Source organism: Coregonus clupeaformis, chromosome 3 (genome assembly GCF_020615455.1).
Source record: "Coregonus clupeaformis isolate EN_2021a chromosome 3, ASM2061545v1, whole genome shotgun sequence".
In the NCBI taxonomy this organism is placed as follows: Eukaryota; Metazoa; Chordata; class Actinopteri; order Salmoniformes; family Salmonidae; genus Coregonus; species Coregonus clupeaformis.
Genome location: NC_059194.1, coordinates 3,514,693 through 3,535,633, shown reverse-complemented (window position 1 = coordinate 3,535,633; position 20,941 = coordinate 3,514,693). Strand labels below are relative to the sequence as shown.

The following is a 20,941-nucleotide window of genomic DNA, read 5'->3' as shown; positions in this document are numbered from 1 at the left end:
TGAATCACATCCAGAACCTATTGGAGAGCTGAAAACAGCCGTGGGAGGAGGGCACGATTGAAGACTTAGCGCAGTTTGCTGCTGAAGAGTGGGCCAAATTGCCAGTAGAAATGTGCAGCAAGCTCATTGATGGCTACAAGAAGAATTTGTTGCCGTTTTCTTGGGAAAGGCTGTGCAACCAAGTACTAGCTCCGGGGTGCCAATACTTTTGTCCATGCCGTTTGTCTTTATTTTCAAATTAAAATTGGAAACTTTAGTTTACAAAAATAAAATTAGTTCTGCAATGTTGGAAATACAATAAAACGGTATGGAGACCAAAAAGTTCAACTTATTTGAGAAGAAATAGGGAATTATTTCAGAAAAGTGCAAGGGTGCCAATATATTTGCCCACAACTGTATCTATACAGTATATTCTAATGGAACTTTCTATTTCATTTTCATGGTTACTCTTTTTTTATTCACCATTATGTATGAATTAGTGTGTAACCCTTTTAAAAATGTTCCCAGGTATTATAAATGTACCCAGGTATGCTGAAATGATTAGTGAAGAACCTGATTGTCCATCACAAGGGAAAGTTGGGCGGAAACAACGCAAGAAGCTCAGGGCCACGTTCAGATGCCAAACGTTTTCGAACCTTGCAGATAGAAATGCATGAATAGATGTGATTCCTTATTTTACATGTCAGAGCGGCATGTTTGTTCTACTTAACATATTTCTATCCGAACGTTCCAAAACGTTGAGTCCTGCTGAACGCGACTCTGGGTAAATCTAAAGGACGCCGCGGGCATGCGCGTTCCTTCAGCGCTGGGAAAGTTTTCCTGCAAGTTGAGCGGAGCAGAGGAGAACACTTGAAACTGTGGAGCAGCACAATGCATTGGCTTGAGTGAGGAGGCGTCAAGCAACAGAGAAATAAATAAAACAATACGTTTTTCATTGAAGTTTACAACAAGAAATAAGGATTTGTAAATACGTTTTGTGATTAACTTTGGAAGTTGGATATCGCATCATAACGCACTGTAAGTAGCATATGGTTTTGTTTTTAGTGATTCTGTTGTAGGAAAAAGTGGAAATAACCATGAGAGGACTACGATAAACCGAGGAATTGTAATCTAGGCCTATAAGGTATTATTGCAAATTCGCTATAGTCTAAACCATTGTTTTTATAAAGTAATTTAGCCTACATTTAATTGAGAAAAAAAAAAGTTTGACATTTTAGTCATTTAGCAGACGCAGAGATTTAATTTCAAACACCCAGGTGGCTGAGTGTTTTAAATGAAAGAAAGTCTATTTTAGGAACTGACACCGTTTAGGTTAAATCTGTCAATTGAATGTGTTTGTTTAGGGGGTGTCCACGCAAACTCAGTCCTCTAACGTTGGGTCTACTCTTCTTTCCTCCTTTAATTAAAACCATCAGGTTATGAACTTTCTTCGGAGGACTACTCCTCCTAAATTATGTATTTATTTAACATTCTTTTCTTTTGAATAATGGCTGCCTTGGCTGTATAGAAACAGCGTTTTCAGACTTTTGGGAACCCACTGCCTGAAGTGTTGTGATTTTAATGAGTAATTTAAGGTAGGCCTAATCAGAGATGAAGGTCTTTGGCTGTGTTTAGACAGGCAGCACAATTCTGATCTTTTTTTTCACTAATTGGTCTTTTGCCCAATTTAGATCAGCTCTGGAAAAGATCTGATGTGAAAAGATCTGATGTGATTGGTAAAAAAAAGATCAGAATTTGCTGCCTATCTAAACGCAGCCTCTGTAGCGCGGTCACGCGGTGCGAAGTGGAACAACTCATTTGGCATTGATCAAGCGCCCGAGTGTTGTCATTCATGCGAAGAATCCCAAATGATGAGGCCCAGATGTTGCCATTTATGATTGAATAACTTATATTTTCAGATGAATTAGAACATGCACTTGAAACCTTGATGACTCATTTGTGTAATTGCAGGTTAGGCCTAAACTTTCCAGTGGTTGCATGACGGTTATTGCTAAATTTCAGAATCTGTTTAAATGCGTGACTGGACGTGTCTTATCTGATGAGAATCTAGTCATATTAGACACGAGAAATTTAGGGACTTTTCTCTGTGTGTGTGTCTATGTGAGAGTAGATCACATGTTTCTCTACACCTCTCTCCCTCTGATGTCTTCATTTGCAATAATTAGAAGGTAGTGCAGCAGGCAGGGTATGGTGGAGGTGTGGACTTAAGGCAGGCATCAGGCTGAAACTGTGCAGAATTACACATGCTGACCTCTTTCTCCTCTCCCAACCCCTCCTCTCTCGCTCTCAGTACTTTCCCAACACCTTGAACGTCCCTATGAGAGTGTAACCTAACCGGAGGTTTCATTTTTCAGGCATTTTTCAGGCTGTAGAGAGATGAACAGAGATATAACAGGCATAACCATGCTGCTAATTAAAGGACTAGCCAGGTGTCAGAGTTAATAGCTAGCGGGGCAGCACACTGGGATATTCCAAATGCTTCTTGAAAAACCTTAAATACCAGTCTTTGCCTAGTACAGAGTTTTATTTTATTTTATTCATAAAGAATACAGACAGATAAGAAATACTTTATTATTTGAAAAGGTGGTTTGTCAATCACAATCAACAACATAGGTTACATGGATTCCAAATGCCATAGGTTGATGCAGGCTAAGACTCAACCTTTTTAAATCAGGTTATCAGAATGAGTGACAATCGAACACTTGGCTTCCGAATCCCGGAGCACATCTGGTGTCATCATAAATGTCCAGTAACTAAAAGATATGGAGACGTTAATGTCAGGCCCAGGACCAGATCAGACTAGACAGGTCCTGTATTTATAACGTCTGTCTGTCTTTAAATAAGCCATGTGATCGTGGAGACTGAATGAAATGCTTCATTACATTGTCTGATACCAGCATAGCCTATACTGCTATTGGCATAATAAAGATGGCTTGAGAGGTATTCTGAGACATGTCTGTCTATTCTGAGACATGTCTGTCTATTGAACCTGAGAGTTGATTTCCTTGTGTTGTTGTTTTCCTAGATTGGAGAGACTGACTGAGACTTGCACCACTGTGAGAAGAGAATAGAGAGCGGACACTCCTTGGTTGAGTAGAGACTGTACTAGCCCTTTGGGAAGCACCCTGACAAGCATCAAAGCTACACCCTAAATAGCCCCTATAACCTAAATCTCAATATCTATCTATGTTGAACTCTTGCTATCCGCAATGCTAGACCACAACCAGTCCTAAACCCTAGTTGAGCCCTATCCTAACTCCCAACTAGCCTCTATGCTTATCAACCTGACTGTGTCCGTCAAGGAGTCCCTTGTCTTTCATGGAACGCCACCCACCAGCCCTCGCGGTGTTGCACCCCTCGTCTTGGAAGTGACAGCCATGGACACCCTTCCTGGCCCTACCCCTGCTCCCCTACCCCTCACCCCTGCTCCTACCCCTCCGCCACCACCTCCTCCCCCTCCTCCTCCCCCACCTCCCTCCACCTCCTCCTCCTCCTCCTCTCCTCTGACCCGTATGGACACGGCCAGCCGTAGACGGCTGAGGAAACTGAACTGGGAGCAGATCCCTAAGGAGAAGGTGGAGGGGAGGAAAAGTGTCTGGAGTGGAGCGGCTACGGAGGAGGAAGAGTTCCCTATAGACCTCCACTCTCTGGATGAGTTGTTTGGACAGAAGGACAGTAAACCTCAGGACAGAGCCGGGAGTTTGAGACGGAGGTCTGTGCTGATGCGATGCAGTTCACCCAAGGACAACACCACAGATAAGGTGAGATATCTGGGAGAGGATGAGAGGTCTGGAGATGACTGGGAGAGACTAGGTATGGGATAGGAGAGACTAGGTATGGGATAGGAGAGACTAGGTATGGGATAGGAGAGACTAGGTATGGGATAGGAGAGACTAGGTATGGGATAGGAGAGACTAGGTATGGGATAGGAGAGACTAGGTATGGGATAGGAGAGACTAGGTATGGGATAGGAGAGACTAGGTATGGGATAGGAGAGACTAGGTATGGGATAGGAGAGACTAGGTATGGGATAGGAGAGACTAGGTATGGGATAGGAGAGACTAGGTATGGGATAGGAGAGACTAGGTATGGGATAGGAGAGACTGGGTATGGGATAGGAGAGACTAGGTATGGGATAGGAGAGACTAGGTATGGGATAGGAGAGACTGGGTATGGGATAGGAGAGACTGGGTATGGGATAGGAGAGACTGGGTATGGGATAGGAGAGACTGGGTATGGGATAGGAGAGACTGGGTATGGGATAGGAGAGACTGGGTATGGGATAGGAGAGACTGGGTATGGGATAGGAGAGACTGGGTATGGGATAGGAGAGACTGGGTATGGGATAGGAGAGACTAGGTATGGGATAGGAGAGACTAGGTATGGGATAGGAGAGACTAGGAATGGGATAGGAGAGACTAGGTATGGGATAGGAGAGACTGGGTATGGGATAGGAGAGACTGGGTATGGGATAGGAGAGACTAGGTATGGGATAGGAGAGACTAGGAATGGGATAGGAGAGACTAGGTATGGGATAGGAGAGAGTGGGTATGGGATAGGAGAGACTAGGTATGGGATAGGAGAGACTGGGTATGGGATAGGAGAGACTGGGTATGGGATAGGAGAGACTAGGTATGGGATAGGAGAGACTGGGTATGGGATAGGAGAGACTGGGTATGGGATAGGAGAGACTGGGTATGGGATAGGAGAGACTGGGTATGGGATAGGAGAGACTGGGTATGGGATAGGAGAGACTGGGTATGGGATAGGAGAGACTGGGTATGGGATAGGAGAGACTGGGTATGGGATAGGAGAGACTGGGTATGGGATAGGAGAGACTGGGTATGGGATAGGAGAGACTGGGTATGGGATAGGAGAGACTGGGTATGGGATAGGAGAGACTGGGTATGGGATAGGAGAGACTGGGTATGGGATAGGAGAGACTGGGTATGGGATAGGAGAGACTGGGTATGGGATAGGAGAGACTGGGTATGGGATAGGAGAGACTGGGTATGGGATAGGAGAGACTGGGTATGGGATAGGAGAGACTGGGTATGGGATAGGAGAGACTGGGTATGGGATAGGAGAGACTAGGTATGGGATAGGAGAGACTAGGTATGGGATAGGAGAGGTATGGTATCCAGGCTCTGTCGCCGCCGGCCGCGACCGGGAGACTCATGGGCGGCGCACAATTGGCCCAGCGTCGTCCAGGGTAGGGGAGGGAATGGCCGGCAGGGATGTAGTTCAGTTGATAGAGCATGGCGTTTGCAACGCCAGGGTTGTGGCTTCGATTCCCACGTGGGGCCAGTATAAAAAAAATATGTATTCACTAACTGTAAGTCGCTCTGGATAAGAGCGTCTGCTAAATGACTAAAATGTAAATGTATGGGATAGGAGAGACTGGGTATGGGATAGGAGAGACTAGGTATGGGATAGGAGAGACTAGGTATGGGATAGGAGAGACTAGGTATGGGATAGGAGAGACTGGGTATGGGATAGGAGAGACTAGGTATGGGATAGGAGAGACTAGGTATGGGATAGGAGAGACTGGGTATGGGATAGGAGAGACTAGGTATGGGATAGGAGAGACTGGGTATGGGATAGGAGAGACTGGGTATGGGATAGGAGAGACTGGGTATGGGATAGGAGAGACTGGGTATGGGATAGGAGAGACTGGGTATGGGATAGGAGAGACTGGGTATGGGATAGGAGAGACTAGGTATGGGATAGGAGAGACTGGGTATGGGATAGGAAAGACTGGGTATGGGATAGGAGAGACTGGGTATGGGATAGGAGAGACTGGGTATGGGATAGGAGAGACTGGGTATGGGATAGGAGAGACTGGGTATGGGATAGGAGAGACTGGGTATGGGATAGGAGAGACTGGGAGAGACTAGGTATGGGATAGGAGAGACTAGGTATGGGATAGGAGAGACTAGGTATGGGATAGGAGAGACTAGGTATGGGATAGGAGAGACTAGGTATGGGATAGGAGAGACTGGGTATGGGATAGGAGAGACTGGGTATGGGATAGGAGAGACTGGGTATGGGATAGGAGAGACTGGGTATGGGATAGGAGAGACTGGGAGAGACTAGGTATGGGATAGGAGAGACTGGGTATGGGATAGGAGAGACTAGGTATGGGATAGGAGAGACTAGGTATGGGATAGGAGAGGTATGGGATAGGAGAGACTGGGTATGGGATAGGAGAGACTGGGAGAGACTAGGTATGGGATAGGAGAGACTAGGTATGGGATAGGAGAGACTAGGTATGGGATAGGAGAGACTAGGTATGGGCTAGAGGCAGACACTGACTGGCATCGAGGATAGGTGTAGTTTCAACTGACACTGACTGGCACCGACGCTAGGTGTACTTTAAACTGACACTGACTGGCACAGAGGCTAGGTGTAGTTTAAACTTTGTTTGATGCCATTCCATTTGCTCCGTACCAGCCATTATCATGAGCCGTCCTCCCCTCAGCAGCCTCCACTGATATTCCGGTAGACTACTGACTATTATTCCACCTTGATGATAGTATCTGACATGTTCTCTGTGTGTGTGTTTGCAGGTCTCACTACTGGACTCCAAACGCAGTATGAATGTTGGAATATTTCTACGGCAGTTTAAGACGTAAGGATCTACTTCCCTTTCCTCAGCACACTCTTTCATTTTTCTATGAAGTATTTATTTGTAATAAATAGAAGGTCCTAGAGAGTACCTGGTGCTCTGGTATCAGAGGTCAAGCACCATGAATCAGAGTCTGTAGGAGGAAACACAAGGGGCTAGGACTGCACCCAGGGGAACAACCATTCACACTGGAGAGGATGGGCTCCTATCAAGGAGGGGGAAGTGTGTCAGTGTGCGCACGTGTGAGTGTGCGCATGTGTGTTAGTGTAAAGACGTGGTCTGTGTGAGGGGACAAGGTGTGTCAAGAAGGTGACTGGTGCAGATGAGATTTACATTTTTACATTTTAGTCATTTAGCAGACACTCTTATCCAGAGCGACTTACAGTTAGTGAGTGCATACATTTTTCATAGATGGCATCCTGCCTTTGCTGCTGGACTGTAGGGGGGCACAGGGTAGGTGTAGGGCGCGGGGTAAAATGGTGACCCAGGGGGGTCAAAGTTGACACCTGCTCAGACCCTTAAGGAGAGCTGCCCTCCAGTAGAGAGTCAGACGTAGAGAGTCAGACATAGGGTGCATCCCAAATGGTACCCTATTCCCTTTTTATAGTGCACTACTTTTGACCAGAACCCATGGGGAATAGGGTGCCATTTGGGACACACAGCTAGTCCTCTTCCTCTACTCTATAGTTTGAGTCTGTAAATTACTTTTAAAACGACTAGTAGTGCTTTTCTATAGCTTGATGTTTTCACTGTTATTTTATGTAGAGTTCAGATGTTAGGTTTAAAATCGGTGTACTGTTTGAAAGTAATGTCTCCTTGTTGATGCTGCAGATGTGGTTGGTGTCTGTGTGTGTGTTTGTCGCTGTGGGTCATAAATGTTTCTTGCTTCGGTACTTTTGTCAAATGTGTCTCGCGTCGTCGACTGAGGGAGGATCAAGTCTATCAGCGCAGCCGATGACCCCTTATCGCGTGAGAGCACCATGCCTTCTCCACAGCCTCCACTTACTCAGTGCTTGCTCTAGCCTGCCACGAGAAACCACTGAACTCACTGGGAGTCTGGGCAGCATCGTGTTAGCTCCCCGCTCATGCTGCGCAGGAGTTAACACACTTGTTGAAACTGCTAATTACTGTTCACTAAACAATGTCCAGTACAGGCTAGAACACTACAGAAGATAACGGTAGCTAGCTTTGTAGGCTAACTTTCCTTGCTAGCTTACAGCTGAAGACAACATCAATTCACTGCCCTAGTACCTTGTTTGTGATACCATAACTCAAAATAGTGTCACCAAAAACGTTATTCACTCACTTCGTTTCCCCCACCTCTCCCCGTTAAGATCTTTGCTTGAGCCTGGAACCGACTTTGTGTGTGAATGACGTCATGGGTCTTCAAGAGACCTCGCACACGTTTAATAAAAGAAGAGATTGCTTCTTCTATGCAAATGTTGTTGATCAGTACAATAAAATAAGTCCAGAATGGAAGGTAAACCGTTTTTCATCTGTAGTCCCATGAAATCAGCCAAAACAAGATCAATAACTCAATGCATGCACACACTCCTATTGAATATGTATTCACCTGTATTGTGAAGAGGCCTAGGCTACATCTTGATTTACCCTGTTTATCTATAGAGATTTACCATTCAAATAAATGATTACCATTATGTTATGTGGTTAGATTGGTAAAAAAAAGCATTCACATTGATTGTGTGATTTGTATAATTGATTCATTAATGCATACATATAAAAATGTAATGATATTGAACTCAAAAGATCTGTCTGGATCAAGTGCCATTCTGTGACGTTGGCTAATACGCCGCCTTTTTTTTGCCGTGGTATCGTTTTGATATCGAGTATCGGGTATCGTGGTTCTAACTCTGGTATCGAAGTAAAGATTCTGGTGTTGTGACAATACTAGTGGGTATGATGGTAGCGACCAGACGATGCCCTCTTGCAGAGCAGGTATGTTGTCATGCCCGTGCGTGTACTGTACACAGAGTTCACAGAGATTCAATTGTGCGCATCCTAATTGAATAGAGCTTTTCTCTCTCTGAACAACATATGCCAGAACATGTAGTTGAAAGCCTTTATGAAGAGAGAAGAGCCTCTCCTATGGACAGAAGCATTTGTCTTCTTACATAGAGCTTGTTTGTCTTGTGTGAGTGTTGTCGCAAGGTACTTTTAGATTTGCGGTATGGGTGGGAGTAGTTTGAACAGATTGGTCCCTTCGTGAGACACTAGGGTATTAGTATGTGTACTACCTATTTCAGCTATTATTGTATCCAGCGTTCAGTTCTGCATAGAAATAACAGGCCGGAGGCTACAAAGGCAGAGAGGAAGAAAAAAACTTTTATTGAACTCTTTTGAATCAGGATAACCCCAGTTGAGCCACGTGTATAATCACTCCTCCACTACAGTTAGTGTTATCTGTGATTCAGACAGAGCTGTGGCATCAGTGAACAGAGGGCCAACAGGCAGTCATGTTTTCTCTCAAAATTTGTTAACACATTTGTTTAAATCCCTGTTAGTGAGCATTTCTCCTTTGCCAAGATAATCCATCCACCTGACAGGTGTGGCATATCAAGAAGCTGATTAAACAGCATGATCATTACACAGGTGCACCTTGTGCTGGGGACAATAAAAGGCCACTCTAAAATGTGCAGTTTTGTCACACAACACAATGCCACAGATGTTTTGAGGGAGCTTGCAATTGGTATGCTGACTGCAGGAATGTTCATTTCTCTACCATAAGCTGCCTCCAACGTCGTTTTAGAAAATCTGGCAGTATGTCCAACCGGCCTCACAACTGCAGACCACGTGTCACCACGCCAGCCCAGGACCTCCATATCCGGCTTCTTCAGCTGTAGGATCATCTGAGACCAGCCACCCGGACTGCTGAGGAAACTGGGTTTGCACAACCCGAAGAAGTTCTGCACAAACCTTCAGAAACCGTCTTGGGGAAGCCCATCTTCGGCAAATGCTCACCTTCGATGGCCACTGGCACGCTGGAGAAGTGTGCTCTTCACTGATTAATCCCGGTTTCAAATGTACCGGGCAGATGGCAGACAGTGTATGGCGTCATGTGGGCGAGCGGTTTGCTGATGTCAACATTGTGAACAGAGTGCCCCATGGTGGCGATGGGGTTAGGGTACGGGCAGGCATAAACTACGGACAACGAACACAGAGTTCCTGAAGCCCATTGTCGTGTATTTCATCTGCCGCCATTACCTCATGTTTCAGCATGATAATGCAAGGACCTGTACACAATTCCTGGAAGCTGAAAATGTCCCAGTTCTTCCATGGCCTGCATATTCTCCAGACATGTCACCCATTGAGCATGTTTGGGATGCTCTGGATTGACGTGTACGACAGCATGTTCAAGTTCCTGCTAATATTCAGCAACTTTGCACAGACATTGAAGAGGAGTGGGACAACATTCCACAGGCCACAATCAACAGCCTGATCAACTCTATGCAGAAGGAGATGTGTCACGCTGCATGAGGCAAATGGTGGTCACACCAGATACTGACTGGTTTTCTGATCCATGCCCCTACCTCTTTTTAAGGTATCTGTGACCAACCGATGCATATCAGTATTCCCAGTCATGTGAAATCCATAGATTAGGACCTAATGAATTGATTTCCTTATATGAACTGTAACTCAGTAAAATCTTAGAAATTGTTGCATGTGGCGTTTTTATATTTTTGTTCAGTGTAATAGGGGAAGGGAATGAAAAAGGAGGAGAGAGGAATGTCAGGAAAAGAGAGGGGGGAGGGAAAGGAAGAAGTGAAGGAATGGGGTGACGCTGTCTGATGAAGATAGTGATGAAAGGAGAGAGGTATCTCTAAATGGACTCCTGGCTCCTGGAGGGGTTGAGCTGCATACTGGACTTGTCATTTGGAGGGAGTCGGGGTCGGGCAGAGGTTACACAGTCAGGAACTGGCCAGTTTCTGCTCTCTCTCTCTGTGTCTGGTGATACCTCAACCTCTAAGGACCGCTGTGTGTGTGTCCACATATGGGTTTGTGTGTGTGTGTGTGTTTGAGCGCCTGTGTGTGTTTGCTCAGGGCACATGTCATGCAGTGTGTCGCCAATGTGGCGTCAAAGGCCTTTTCCCCAACAGTCAGTGAGATAAGAGGGGATAAGCTTGACCTACAGTGTGTGTATGTGTTTACCAAGCAGAGTGATCAGAGAATATCAAACCCATGCCGCCTTTCCAGACCCCTGGATGAAACCCCCTCCACCATTCCAGACCCCTGGATGAAACCCCCTCCACCATTCCAGACCCCTGGATGAAACCCCCTCCACCATTCCAGACCCCTGCATGAAACCCCCTCCACCATTCCAGACCCCTGGATGAAACCCCCTCCACCATTCCAGACCCCTGCATGAAACCCCCTCCACCATTCCAGACCCCTGGATGAAACCCCCTCTTTTCTTCATTTTATAAAATAATTAGTGTTATCTTGAATCACTTCAATATATCAGTGACTTACATCCTCCGTGGTGGCTTAAACCCCATTTCACTAAACCCCACAGACAGTGCAGCTGCGTCTGAGTTGTGTGTGTGTAAAGTGATGTCACCATGGAGCTGAAGGGTGTTGTCATGTTTCCACAGGGCTGCCCAGGAGATAGTTGAGGATATCCGGCAGGGGGTCGGGACCCGCTATGGGGCAGAGAAACTGGCCGAGCTCTGCAAACTGCTGCCTGACACCGACGAGGTAAAGACTCTGCTCCGTGTCCTCTCCGACACACCGGAGCTCCTACTGCAACAGCACTGACTAGCCTGTAGCCCCCACCCCTCTCTTCATCTGGTTCTGATTATCCTGATCAACAGTTTGCCGTCACACCATCGTCTCAGAGTTGAGAAATGCTTACTGACAATACATGTTGTAAAAGATGTTGCCAATGACTGCACATGGTTATAAGAATATAACAGTAATAAGAATCACCCTGGGTGATGGTGGTTTTACCACTGGACTCAAGCAAAGCTCTGAATTCTAAAGATTATTTCTGAAGATTCTAATAAATTGAACCTGGGTGGAATTCCCAATAAAAGGATTGAGGCTTGTAGAATGTAACAGGAAATCTGACTGATAAGGTCTCTAAGCTGTCCGTCTGGGTATTTTCACAGGAGGCTCGTCTGAAGAGGTTCAAGGGAGAACGCAGTGTGCTTGGGGAGCCTGACCTCTTCATGATTCTGCTAGTGGAAGTCCCCAGGTATACCACACAACCCTAGAACTGTTAACGCTTCACTATTTTCAACTATTACAAACCCCTAACCTTGAATTTCAAACTATGGTGCAAAATACTCCAATTGATCTGCTTTTCTCAGGGTGACTGTCTATCGCCTCATTTTGCAGTGACCCCCACCCTCCACACACTAATTGTTGATTCACTGACTTTCCACTCTGTGCTGATGTGTGTGTCGTGAGTATCGATAAGGCTCTAACCACCTTCCTCTCCTCTGATCCTCCTCTCCTCTCCTCCCCCTATCCTCTCCTCTGCTCCCCCTCTCCTCCCCTTTTCTCCCCCGTTAGCTTCCGTCTGCGTCTGGACTCCATGATCCTGCAGGAGGAGTTTGACTCCGCCGTGACCTCTCTCTGTCTGGCGGCCAGATGTCTGAGGGAGGCGGCCAGAGGTAAACCATCAGCAGGGGCTTTTAGTTAAGGGTACATCCCAAATGGCACCCTATTCCCTATATAGTGTACTACTTTTGACCAGGTTCCAAAGGGCTCTGGTCAAAGGTTGTGCACTATGTAGGGAATAGGGTGCCATTTGGGATGAACCCTAGGCCTACTCTACTCCCTATCACTGCCCTTTTAAAGTATTTGATATGGCCGTTCACGTCCATACCATTCACTTCCCCTTTTAGCTCTCTTGTCTTGTTTGAGTTTAGTATGAAATGGTGGAAGTATTCTTTTTAGTTCAGGCCTAGTCTACTGTTCATCACCGTCGGCAGGTAGCTTAGTGGGTAAGAGCGTTGTGCCAGTAACCGAAAGGTCGCTGGTTCTAATCCACCAGCCGACTAGGTGAAAAATCTGTCGATGTGCCCTTAAGCAAGGCACTTAACCCTAATTGCTCCTGTAAGTCGCTCTGGATAAGAGCGTCTGCTAAATGACTAAAATGTAAATGTCCCTTTAAAGCCCTTTGTGGCCCATCCACTTCCACTTTTAGATAAGACCAATGTTTTTTTAGTTTCCCCTTTAATCACCAGCGGGGGATATAGTTTCCCCTTTTAAGTGCTCAGTCTTGTTTGAGTTTAGTCTGGGATGGTGATCTGAAGTTGGTTCAGAATTAGTGACGTTATGTACTGTAGGTTACAGATGGGCCACAGGTGTTGGATTTTGCACGTGGGTTTTTGTCTAAAGAAGATATGAGAATTTTATTCACCAGTTTTATGAAGGGTCGCTGGCAGAAGACATCCAAGTTATCGGAAACATTGAAGTTAGCATCTAAGTGATGTCGAAGGTTTATTGGTGTAAGACAGAATTACTAAATAATTAATTTCGAAACATGTCTCTCTCTCTCTGTCTTTCTGGCTCTACCTCTCTGTGTGTCTGTCTGTGTCTCACTCTCTCACTCTCTCACACACACACACACACACAGAGCTGTTGAGCTGTCCTGAGCTGCACTCCATCCTCCGTCTGGTTCTGAAGGCAGGAAACTACATGAACGCTGTGAGTATGTTGTCATGTTTTCTCTTTCTTTCTTCTTCTCTTTCTACCTTTCAGATGAAAGAGCCGTCCTTTATCTGACTGGGAGCCGCTCTGGCTCCGCCTGGGTTTTGTAATGTTGTGTTTGTTTAAGATGTTGTGTGTGTGTGTGACCTCTTTTCACCGACCTACTGTATTTGACCTCAGGGTGGGTACGCAGGCAACGCAGCAGGGTTCCGAATCCCCTCTCTGCTCAAGCTGGCCGACACCAAAGCCAACAAGCCTGGCATGAACCTCCTGCACTTCGTGGCCATGGTAAGACCTGATCTAGGATCAGGTACCTTTTGCCTATATACTGTAGCTGTATTCATCATCTAAAATGCAAAACTGATCCTACTGTAGATCAGCACTCCTACCCCGACGTCGTCAATTATACACCTTCCTAATATTGAGTTGCACCCCCCCTTTTGCCCTCAAAACAGCCTCAATTTGTCAGGGCATGGATTCTACAAGGTGTTGAAAGCGTTCCACAGGGATGCTGGCCCATGTTGACTGCAATGCTTCCCACAATTGTGTCAAGTTGGCTGGATGTCCTTTAGGTGGTGGACCATTCTTGATACACACGGGAAACAGTTGAGCGTGAAAAACCCAGCAGCATTGCAGTTCTTGACACACATCGGTGCGCCTGGCACCTACTACCATACCCTGTTCAAAGGCACTTAAATATTTTGTCTTGCCCATTCACCCTCTGAATGGCACACATACACAATCCAAGTCTCAATTGTCTCATTGCTTGAAAAATATTATTTAACCTGTCTCCTCCCCTTCATCTACACTGATTTGAAGTGGATTTAACAAGCGACGTCAATAAGGGATCGTATCATTCACCTGGTCAGTCTGTCATGGAAAGAGCAGGTGTTCATAATGTTTTGTACACTTGGTGACCCTTGAAGTGCATTACTTTAATTTATCTTTATGTCAAGACTTGCCTATAGCTATAGCAGTAATATGCCACACATCTAAATAAACTCTCTCTAGATGCAGTTCAAAGACAACAACATTAATCCCAGACTTCTCTTTATTGCAGACTAACAACCATCTGACAGACTGCGCATTTAGTTATTTTCTTATTTAGCTAAATTGTTCAATTGGCACAGATGAAACGGGTCTTCAGAATCTCTTTTAAACTATGTGTTGGGTATTTGTTGTATTTGACCAACCATGAATTATTACATTCACAATAACCACATCAACACACTGAATCATGACACAATGCAATGATTCATCCAGAATTATGACAGCTCACTGTGTGAAACAATAGCTGGATCAGCTCCGTCTCTGTCTCCACAGGAAGCGGTGAAAAAGGACCAGAGTTTACTGTCGTTTCCTGGCCAACTAGGACATGTCGGCCCCGCCTCCAGGTCAGTAAGAGCCAGTAATACAGATCCCACAAGATTAGAAATGCCCCCCTTCTGCCTTCCTCATAGGGACTGGGCAACGTTCAGTTGCCAAACGCTGTCGAACTTTGCAGATAGAAATGCCATGAATAGAGCCAGCATGATTCCTTGTTCTACATGTCAGAGGCCATGTTTCTTCTATATTTCATATTTCTATCCGAAAGTTCCAAAAAGTTGCCCTGCTGAACGCGCCCCTGTTCTAATAGCTTGAAAATCTACCTTGGGGCAAAAACAGATCTTTGCGTGATATGCATATAAAGAAAGGTTTTCACTTCATTGCTTTTAACCAATCCAGCAGATCTGTAATTAATTAATTAAACGGAGTAAAGAAGGAAGGAAGCAATCTGAAGTGTTTGAACGTAGCCCGTGGGGTTCTGGGGAACATATGAGATCTGCGCTATAACATCAATAAACCCCAGCAGGCCACACACACACACACACACACTACGCCCCACACAAAATACTCCCCACAAAGCTGCTTTAAGACCAGTTTCAACAGGACTGTATTGTTACAGTACTGTCCAGCTGTTAGTGATATAGCTATCCCCTTGTTTTAATATGGCTCATGACAACATTTCTGTTTCAATCCAATATCACGGCTGTGTTGGGGTGTTGGGTTTGGTTTGGTTAGCTATGTAGGACACTTAGATTGAGTCCCAAATGGCACCCTATTCTGTATATAGTGCAATACTTTTCTCAATACACTATGAAAGGGAATAGGGTGCCATTTGGGACGCACCCTTACTGTCAGTTACTCTGTGGGTATCTGTGTTACTGTCAGTTACTCTGTGGGTATCTGTGTTACTGTCAGTTACTCTGTGGGTATCTGTGTTACTGTCAGTTACTCTGTGGGCATCTGTGTTACTGTCAGTTACTCTGTGGGTATCTGTGTTACTGTCAGTTACTCTGTGGGTATCTGTGTTACTGTCAGTTACTCTGTGGGTATCTGTGTTACTGTCAGTTACTCTGTGGGTATCTGTGTTACTGTCAGTTACTCTGTGGGTATCTGTGTTACTGTCAGTTACTCTGTGGGTATCTGTGGTACTGTCAGTTACTCTGTGGGTATCTGTGGTACTGTCAGTTACTCTGTGGGTATCTGTGTTACTGTCAGTTACTCTGTGGGTATCTGTGTTACTGTCAGTTACTCTGTGGGTATCTGTGTTACTGTCAGTTACTCTGTGGGTATCTGTGTTCCTGTCAGTTACTCTGTGGGTATCTGTGTTACTGTCAGTTACTCTGTGGGTATCTGTGTTACTGTCAGTTACTCTGTGGGTATCTGTGTTACTGTCAGTTACTCTGTGGGTATCTGTGTTACTGTCAGTCAGTAGTAATGAGCGACAGCGTGCTCCTGCTGGGGCAGTCTTGAATGTATTACGTTGTCTGTCAGATGAAAATAACAGCTTGATGTAGGTCACACCTTGGGAACCACTGCTTTGAGTTATAATCTAAGTAACGGCATCTTCTGAAACAAAGATTCCAATATGGTTTGCTTTGCCGCATGCTAGTCTCATGGATCGCAGCAAAAGGTTGGGTTGTGGTTAAAAACGCATGGTTTTATCCAGAGCCATACATTTTGGCCAACTTTTAGAACAGACGCCATCTATTTGTTGGGTCACAGAAACTCACAGCATTCACTTTACTATCATCTATGAAGGTAGACTCAGCAAATTGACGTTGCCACGAGCAGCACCGGAGATATTGAGATGAGCAAGATGCAACACTTCGCTCTCACACAGTCACACACAGTATCTGCGCATGTGTACGGGTTTGCTTCACGCTGTTCGTGCTCTTTAGTTGTTACTGTTATTGACCCACTATGCTGTTTTACTTTCTGCATCTACCTCTTATCGCTGAGTCGACCTTTAAATGTCATGTAAAGTGATGCATCTCTCTCGTCTGTCTTCCTATAGGTTGTGTGAGGAGTCCGTAGTAGAGGATCTCTCCAGGCTCCACAGCCGTGTGGCATCCCTCAGGATCAGTGTCCAGACGGAGGCAGACATCCAGCAGCTCACACAGCCTTTCCTGGAGGTACGGAACTGAACTAGATTCTAGAACATGGATTTAGAACACACAATGATCTAGAACTCACACTGACCTAGAACATACATAATTATAGATCTACAACAATGATCTATGGTGTCTAGTGAAGTTAGAATTTATGAACTCACAAAGAACAAAACTGAAACTCACATGGCTTTGGTTAACTCTGAGTCTCTTCCCTCCATATTCTTCCTCCTTGTTCAAAATGCAGAACAGTGAGTCTAATCTCGCTCTCTCCTCTCCATCTCTCTCTAGGTGGCAGAGGAGCGTCTGAAGGAGGCGGAGGATGAGGTGGAGGGGATGAGGATGTCCAGTCAGGCTCTGGTCCAGTTCTTCTGTGAGGATGACAGCACCTTTAAACTGGAGGAGTCCTGCAGGGTCTTCCACTCCTTTTGCCTTCGCTTCCAAAGAGCCGTACAGGTGAGACCGACTGCTTTACATCAAGCTGTCTGCATGGGTCCCACTACGTGGCCAATCTGCAAAGTCCAAATTTTGTCCATATTGTAAAAATGTACGAAAACAAAAATATGCCTTTTGGTCGTAATTCAAGTTTAGGCATAGGGTTAGGGTTGGGTTTAAAATCAGATTTTAAGAAGATAAATTGTAGAAATAGGTTGGGCTTCCGACTTTGCAACTTGGGCAGATGGAATGTAGACAGACAGGAGTTCTAGACGGATGAGGACAGATAAGATAGAGGCGAAGATGCTTTGCTGATAAATGTTTCTTCTTTTACCTGAAACTCATTTAACCCGTCATGTTCCCTCTCAGGAAAACGCAGAGCGGGAACAGAAGGAGCAGAAGCGGATGGAGCGAGAGCGAGAGATGGTGGAGAAGCGTCGCTCCGTGGCTGTGTGTACAGATCTGGACCTGGGTGTGGCTCTGGGTCGGGTGTCCCCACTGGGAACCCAGGAGAACCAGAATGACCTAGAGAGAACCCTTGAGAACCTGAGCCACAACTGGAACCGGCGCAGCCTTAGAACCCAGGAGAACCGCAGGCACTCCCCCCACCTCCAGAACTTCACCTCCGACCTCCTCCAGAACACCACCTCCGACCTCCTCCAGAACACCACCTCCGACCTCCTCCAGAACACCACCTCCGTTCCTCTTCAGACATCCCCCCATCTCCACCTCAGCTCCTCCAACCTCCGTAATACCTCCACCCACCTCCAGACCTCTCCAGGGCTGCCCTGCCCCACCTACCCCAGCCAGGAGAGACCGTCCCTGGGGACAGAGACCAGGACAGTGCCCCTGGTCCATCAGCATCAACCAGTCCTGGAGACTAAGAGACCACATCATGAGGGGACAACTCAGACTCAAGTCTCACAACCGCAACATGAACTGACTTCTAACGTCACTCAAACCCAGTGTGGACGTAGATTCAATGTCCCCCAAAACAGGCAGGACACTATTGCCTATGTCACCCAAACCCAACATGGAATTGTTACTAACGTCATTGAAAGCCAACTTGAACCAACGGCTCGAGGGACTAAAACTCACCATGAACGGACAGTTGATGCCAGCCCGGACCAGCGTGTACTGACCACTAAGTCTATGGCCAGTCCTCATAGACACTCCTCCACTACCACTACTGCCATTCCCAGTGTGAGAAGAAATACCATTGGTCTTAGACACAGGTATGGCCTAGAGGTGACTGACCCTATCCCCGTTTCTCAGGCGAATCGCACAGACACCTCAGTCAGAGACGCAGTGCATCAGAACCCTGACCTCGCTCAGCTCACAGGGTCAACGGTCACTCAGGTGACTCAGCAGCCCTTTGAGTGCCAATCAGAATCATCCATGGCCACTGACACCCCAGACAGTGTCCAATCACAATCCCAGGAGGCTAAGGGAGCCAATGAGACCACACCAGGAAGTGCTGGTGACTTGGAGCTGATGTTTTCACCTGAGGGAGGAACAACCCAGCAGAGGGAAACAGAATCTGCCTCTACACCAGTGGAACAGAGCTGGCTGCCTCCCAGCCTACCAGAGCTGAGCCCACAGCGGGCACAGGAATGCCCAGAGGTCTCCAGCCCGGAGAGGGACGGGTCGTACCCACGTGTGGGCGAAACCCTTGAATGCCACACCCTGGTCCGAGGCCTGCGTTCCTACGACACCCTATCCCCTCCTCCCACCCCCACCACACCCCTCCCCAGAGCCCCACCCAGCCTCTGCTCCAAGTGGAGGAAAGAGAGGCAGGCGGAGACTCCAGGGGCTGGTGCTAGGTCTCCAATGGGGAAAGAGGACTCTCGGAGCGGGAGGAACTCTCCTGTTGTCAGAGGAGGGGCTAAGCGGGGCTTGGTACCCCGTGCAGGTCTACCGAACAATACAGGCATCCATAGGGTGCGTTTTATTTCCAAACCAGAGACACAGACACCCACCGGCCCTGTTCCAAATCCTAATTTACAGACTACACCACGTTCCACTCATCTGGCGTCCGTGCGCAGCGCCTCCATACGCTCCTCCCCCATCACACGTCCTACTACTACCCAGACAGAGGTGAAACGGAGCAGTAGCACCAGGAGTGAGAGGATCCAGGCTGGGGGTGAGAACCAGCAGCAGGCCCCAGGGAAACCCACCTTGACCCGCCGGGCATCGGAGAGAGCTGGGCTGGGGCTTGGACCAGAGAGGGAGAGGACTTCTAGCACCAGCACCACTAGTAGTACAGCTAGCAGCCAGCCAGCCTTTGTCAGAGGCTCCCCTCTCAGGGTGACCAAACGTCTCGCCCCCACCTCCAACTCTGAGACCCAACACTCCTCTCAGCCCCGCTCCACACACAGCCCATCCTCTGCTATGGCTAAAACCGTCCGTACAGCTGTTATAGCTGCGGCCAGGACTAAAACGGTCAAGACTAACCCTGGCACAGAGCCCTCTAGAGCTGCTGTCTCTGCCTGCAAAACCCCCACAGCAACACGGATACCTGGACCTAAAATGGCCCGTCCTGCCTCCTCGCCCATGTGGAAGTGATCGTGGGAGATCATACCACTTTTTCAGTCTTCCGTCCACATGACTATGTTTGTTTATGTTTGGGACCACTGTACAAAATGCGGGTATCAATAAATTACTTGGTGAATTGTATCAGACCTCTCTGTTCTGGAGGGGTAGGCAGTTACTGGTCCATGCAGACTCTATTCAGCTTGTCCAGAATCGATGGGGTGTTTTCACTTAGGTCTGTCCCATTTTAAAGTGCAATTAAGGACGTACCAAGTACCTGCCATACTCACTCTTGTCTGCTGGGAAGATGACTAAGAACTGCAACTCAACAAAATGGCTGCCACGACATCACTCTACATCTACTATGTTTTGCATATGGACAGTAGCTGGACTGTCACTGTAGATAGACATGTATTCTGTTCTACACACTACCTCCATCCACTAGTGTCCTGTCCAGGCAACAGGACACTTCAAGGAGAGACTCACACCCAGCCTGGACTTTTATCAAGCTCCTGAAATGAGTGCCTCATTTGTTCATCAAGACAATCATTTGTTTAGAATAATTTGCCACTGCGGCCTCCTCTGTGTCTTGGTCTTTCAACAGATCGCTCTCATCGACTAGTCTTTTTAGGGTGTATGTTGAAAATGGCGTGTTTGTCTTCAAGGGTTAATTTATTTAACTTGATGTGCGTCCCAAATGGCGCCCTATTCCCCATATAGTGCACAACTTTTGACCAGGGCCTCCATACAGCTCTGGTCAAAAGTAGTGCGCTGTGTAGGGAATCCATCTCCAATGTGCGATGTCATTTCTGAGTCCTCAATGTTTTAGTGTGCATTCTTAGAACTGTATTTCTAAACCTCTTGTGCCGTTTGATTTAGATGCATGGACCCTTCTTTCTCTTTTGTTGCTTTCTCACCTTGGGCTATCTGTTTGCCCAATCAGCAATCAATCGGTATGATATCGAATAGATCATTGGTAATCGATTGATTTATTGGTTATCCTCATCTTGAATGTGCTCTTCATTCTGATGTACTTTACAAAGTGAAGAGGAAACATGTTGCTAGGATACTCACTGTAATCTACTGCTGTTTATATCAGAAGAAAATATCTTAAATTGAACGGCATGAATTGTTATCCATGACGACAACGTGTGTATTTGTAAATAAAAGAAAGTTGCTAACCAGACTCACGGTGTGGTGGTTGTTTGTTTTAGAAATGACGTCATTAAAGGACTGT

The 20,941-nt window shown here is 46.5% G+C and overlaps 1 protein-coding gene across 1 annotated transcript; it reads left to right on the top strand.

Moving 5' to 3' along the window:
- The first annotated feature begins 3,448 nt into the window (after positions 1 to 3,448).
- Positions 3,449 to 20,890, top strand: LOC121539729 (FH2 domain-containing protein 1). Its single transcript, XM_041848446.2, has 11 exons — positions 3,449 to 3,761; positions 6,570 to 6,631; positions 11,239 to 11,341; positions 11,755 to 11,840; positions 12,161 to 12,261; positions 13,230 to 13,300; positions 13,484 to 13,591; positions 14,627 to 14,697; positions 16,644 to 16,761; positions 17,029 to 17,193; positions 17,542 to 20,890. The coding sequence occupies exons 1-11, from the start codon at positions 3,513 to 3,515 to the stop codon at positions 19,735 to 19,737; spliced, it is 3,330 nt and encodes a 1,109-aa protein (XP_041704380.2). The 5' UTR covers positions 3,449 to 3,512; the 3' UTR covers positions 19,738 to 20,890.
- The last annotated feature ends 51 nt before the right edge of the window (positions 20,891 to 20,941 follow it).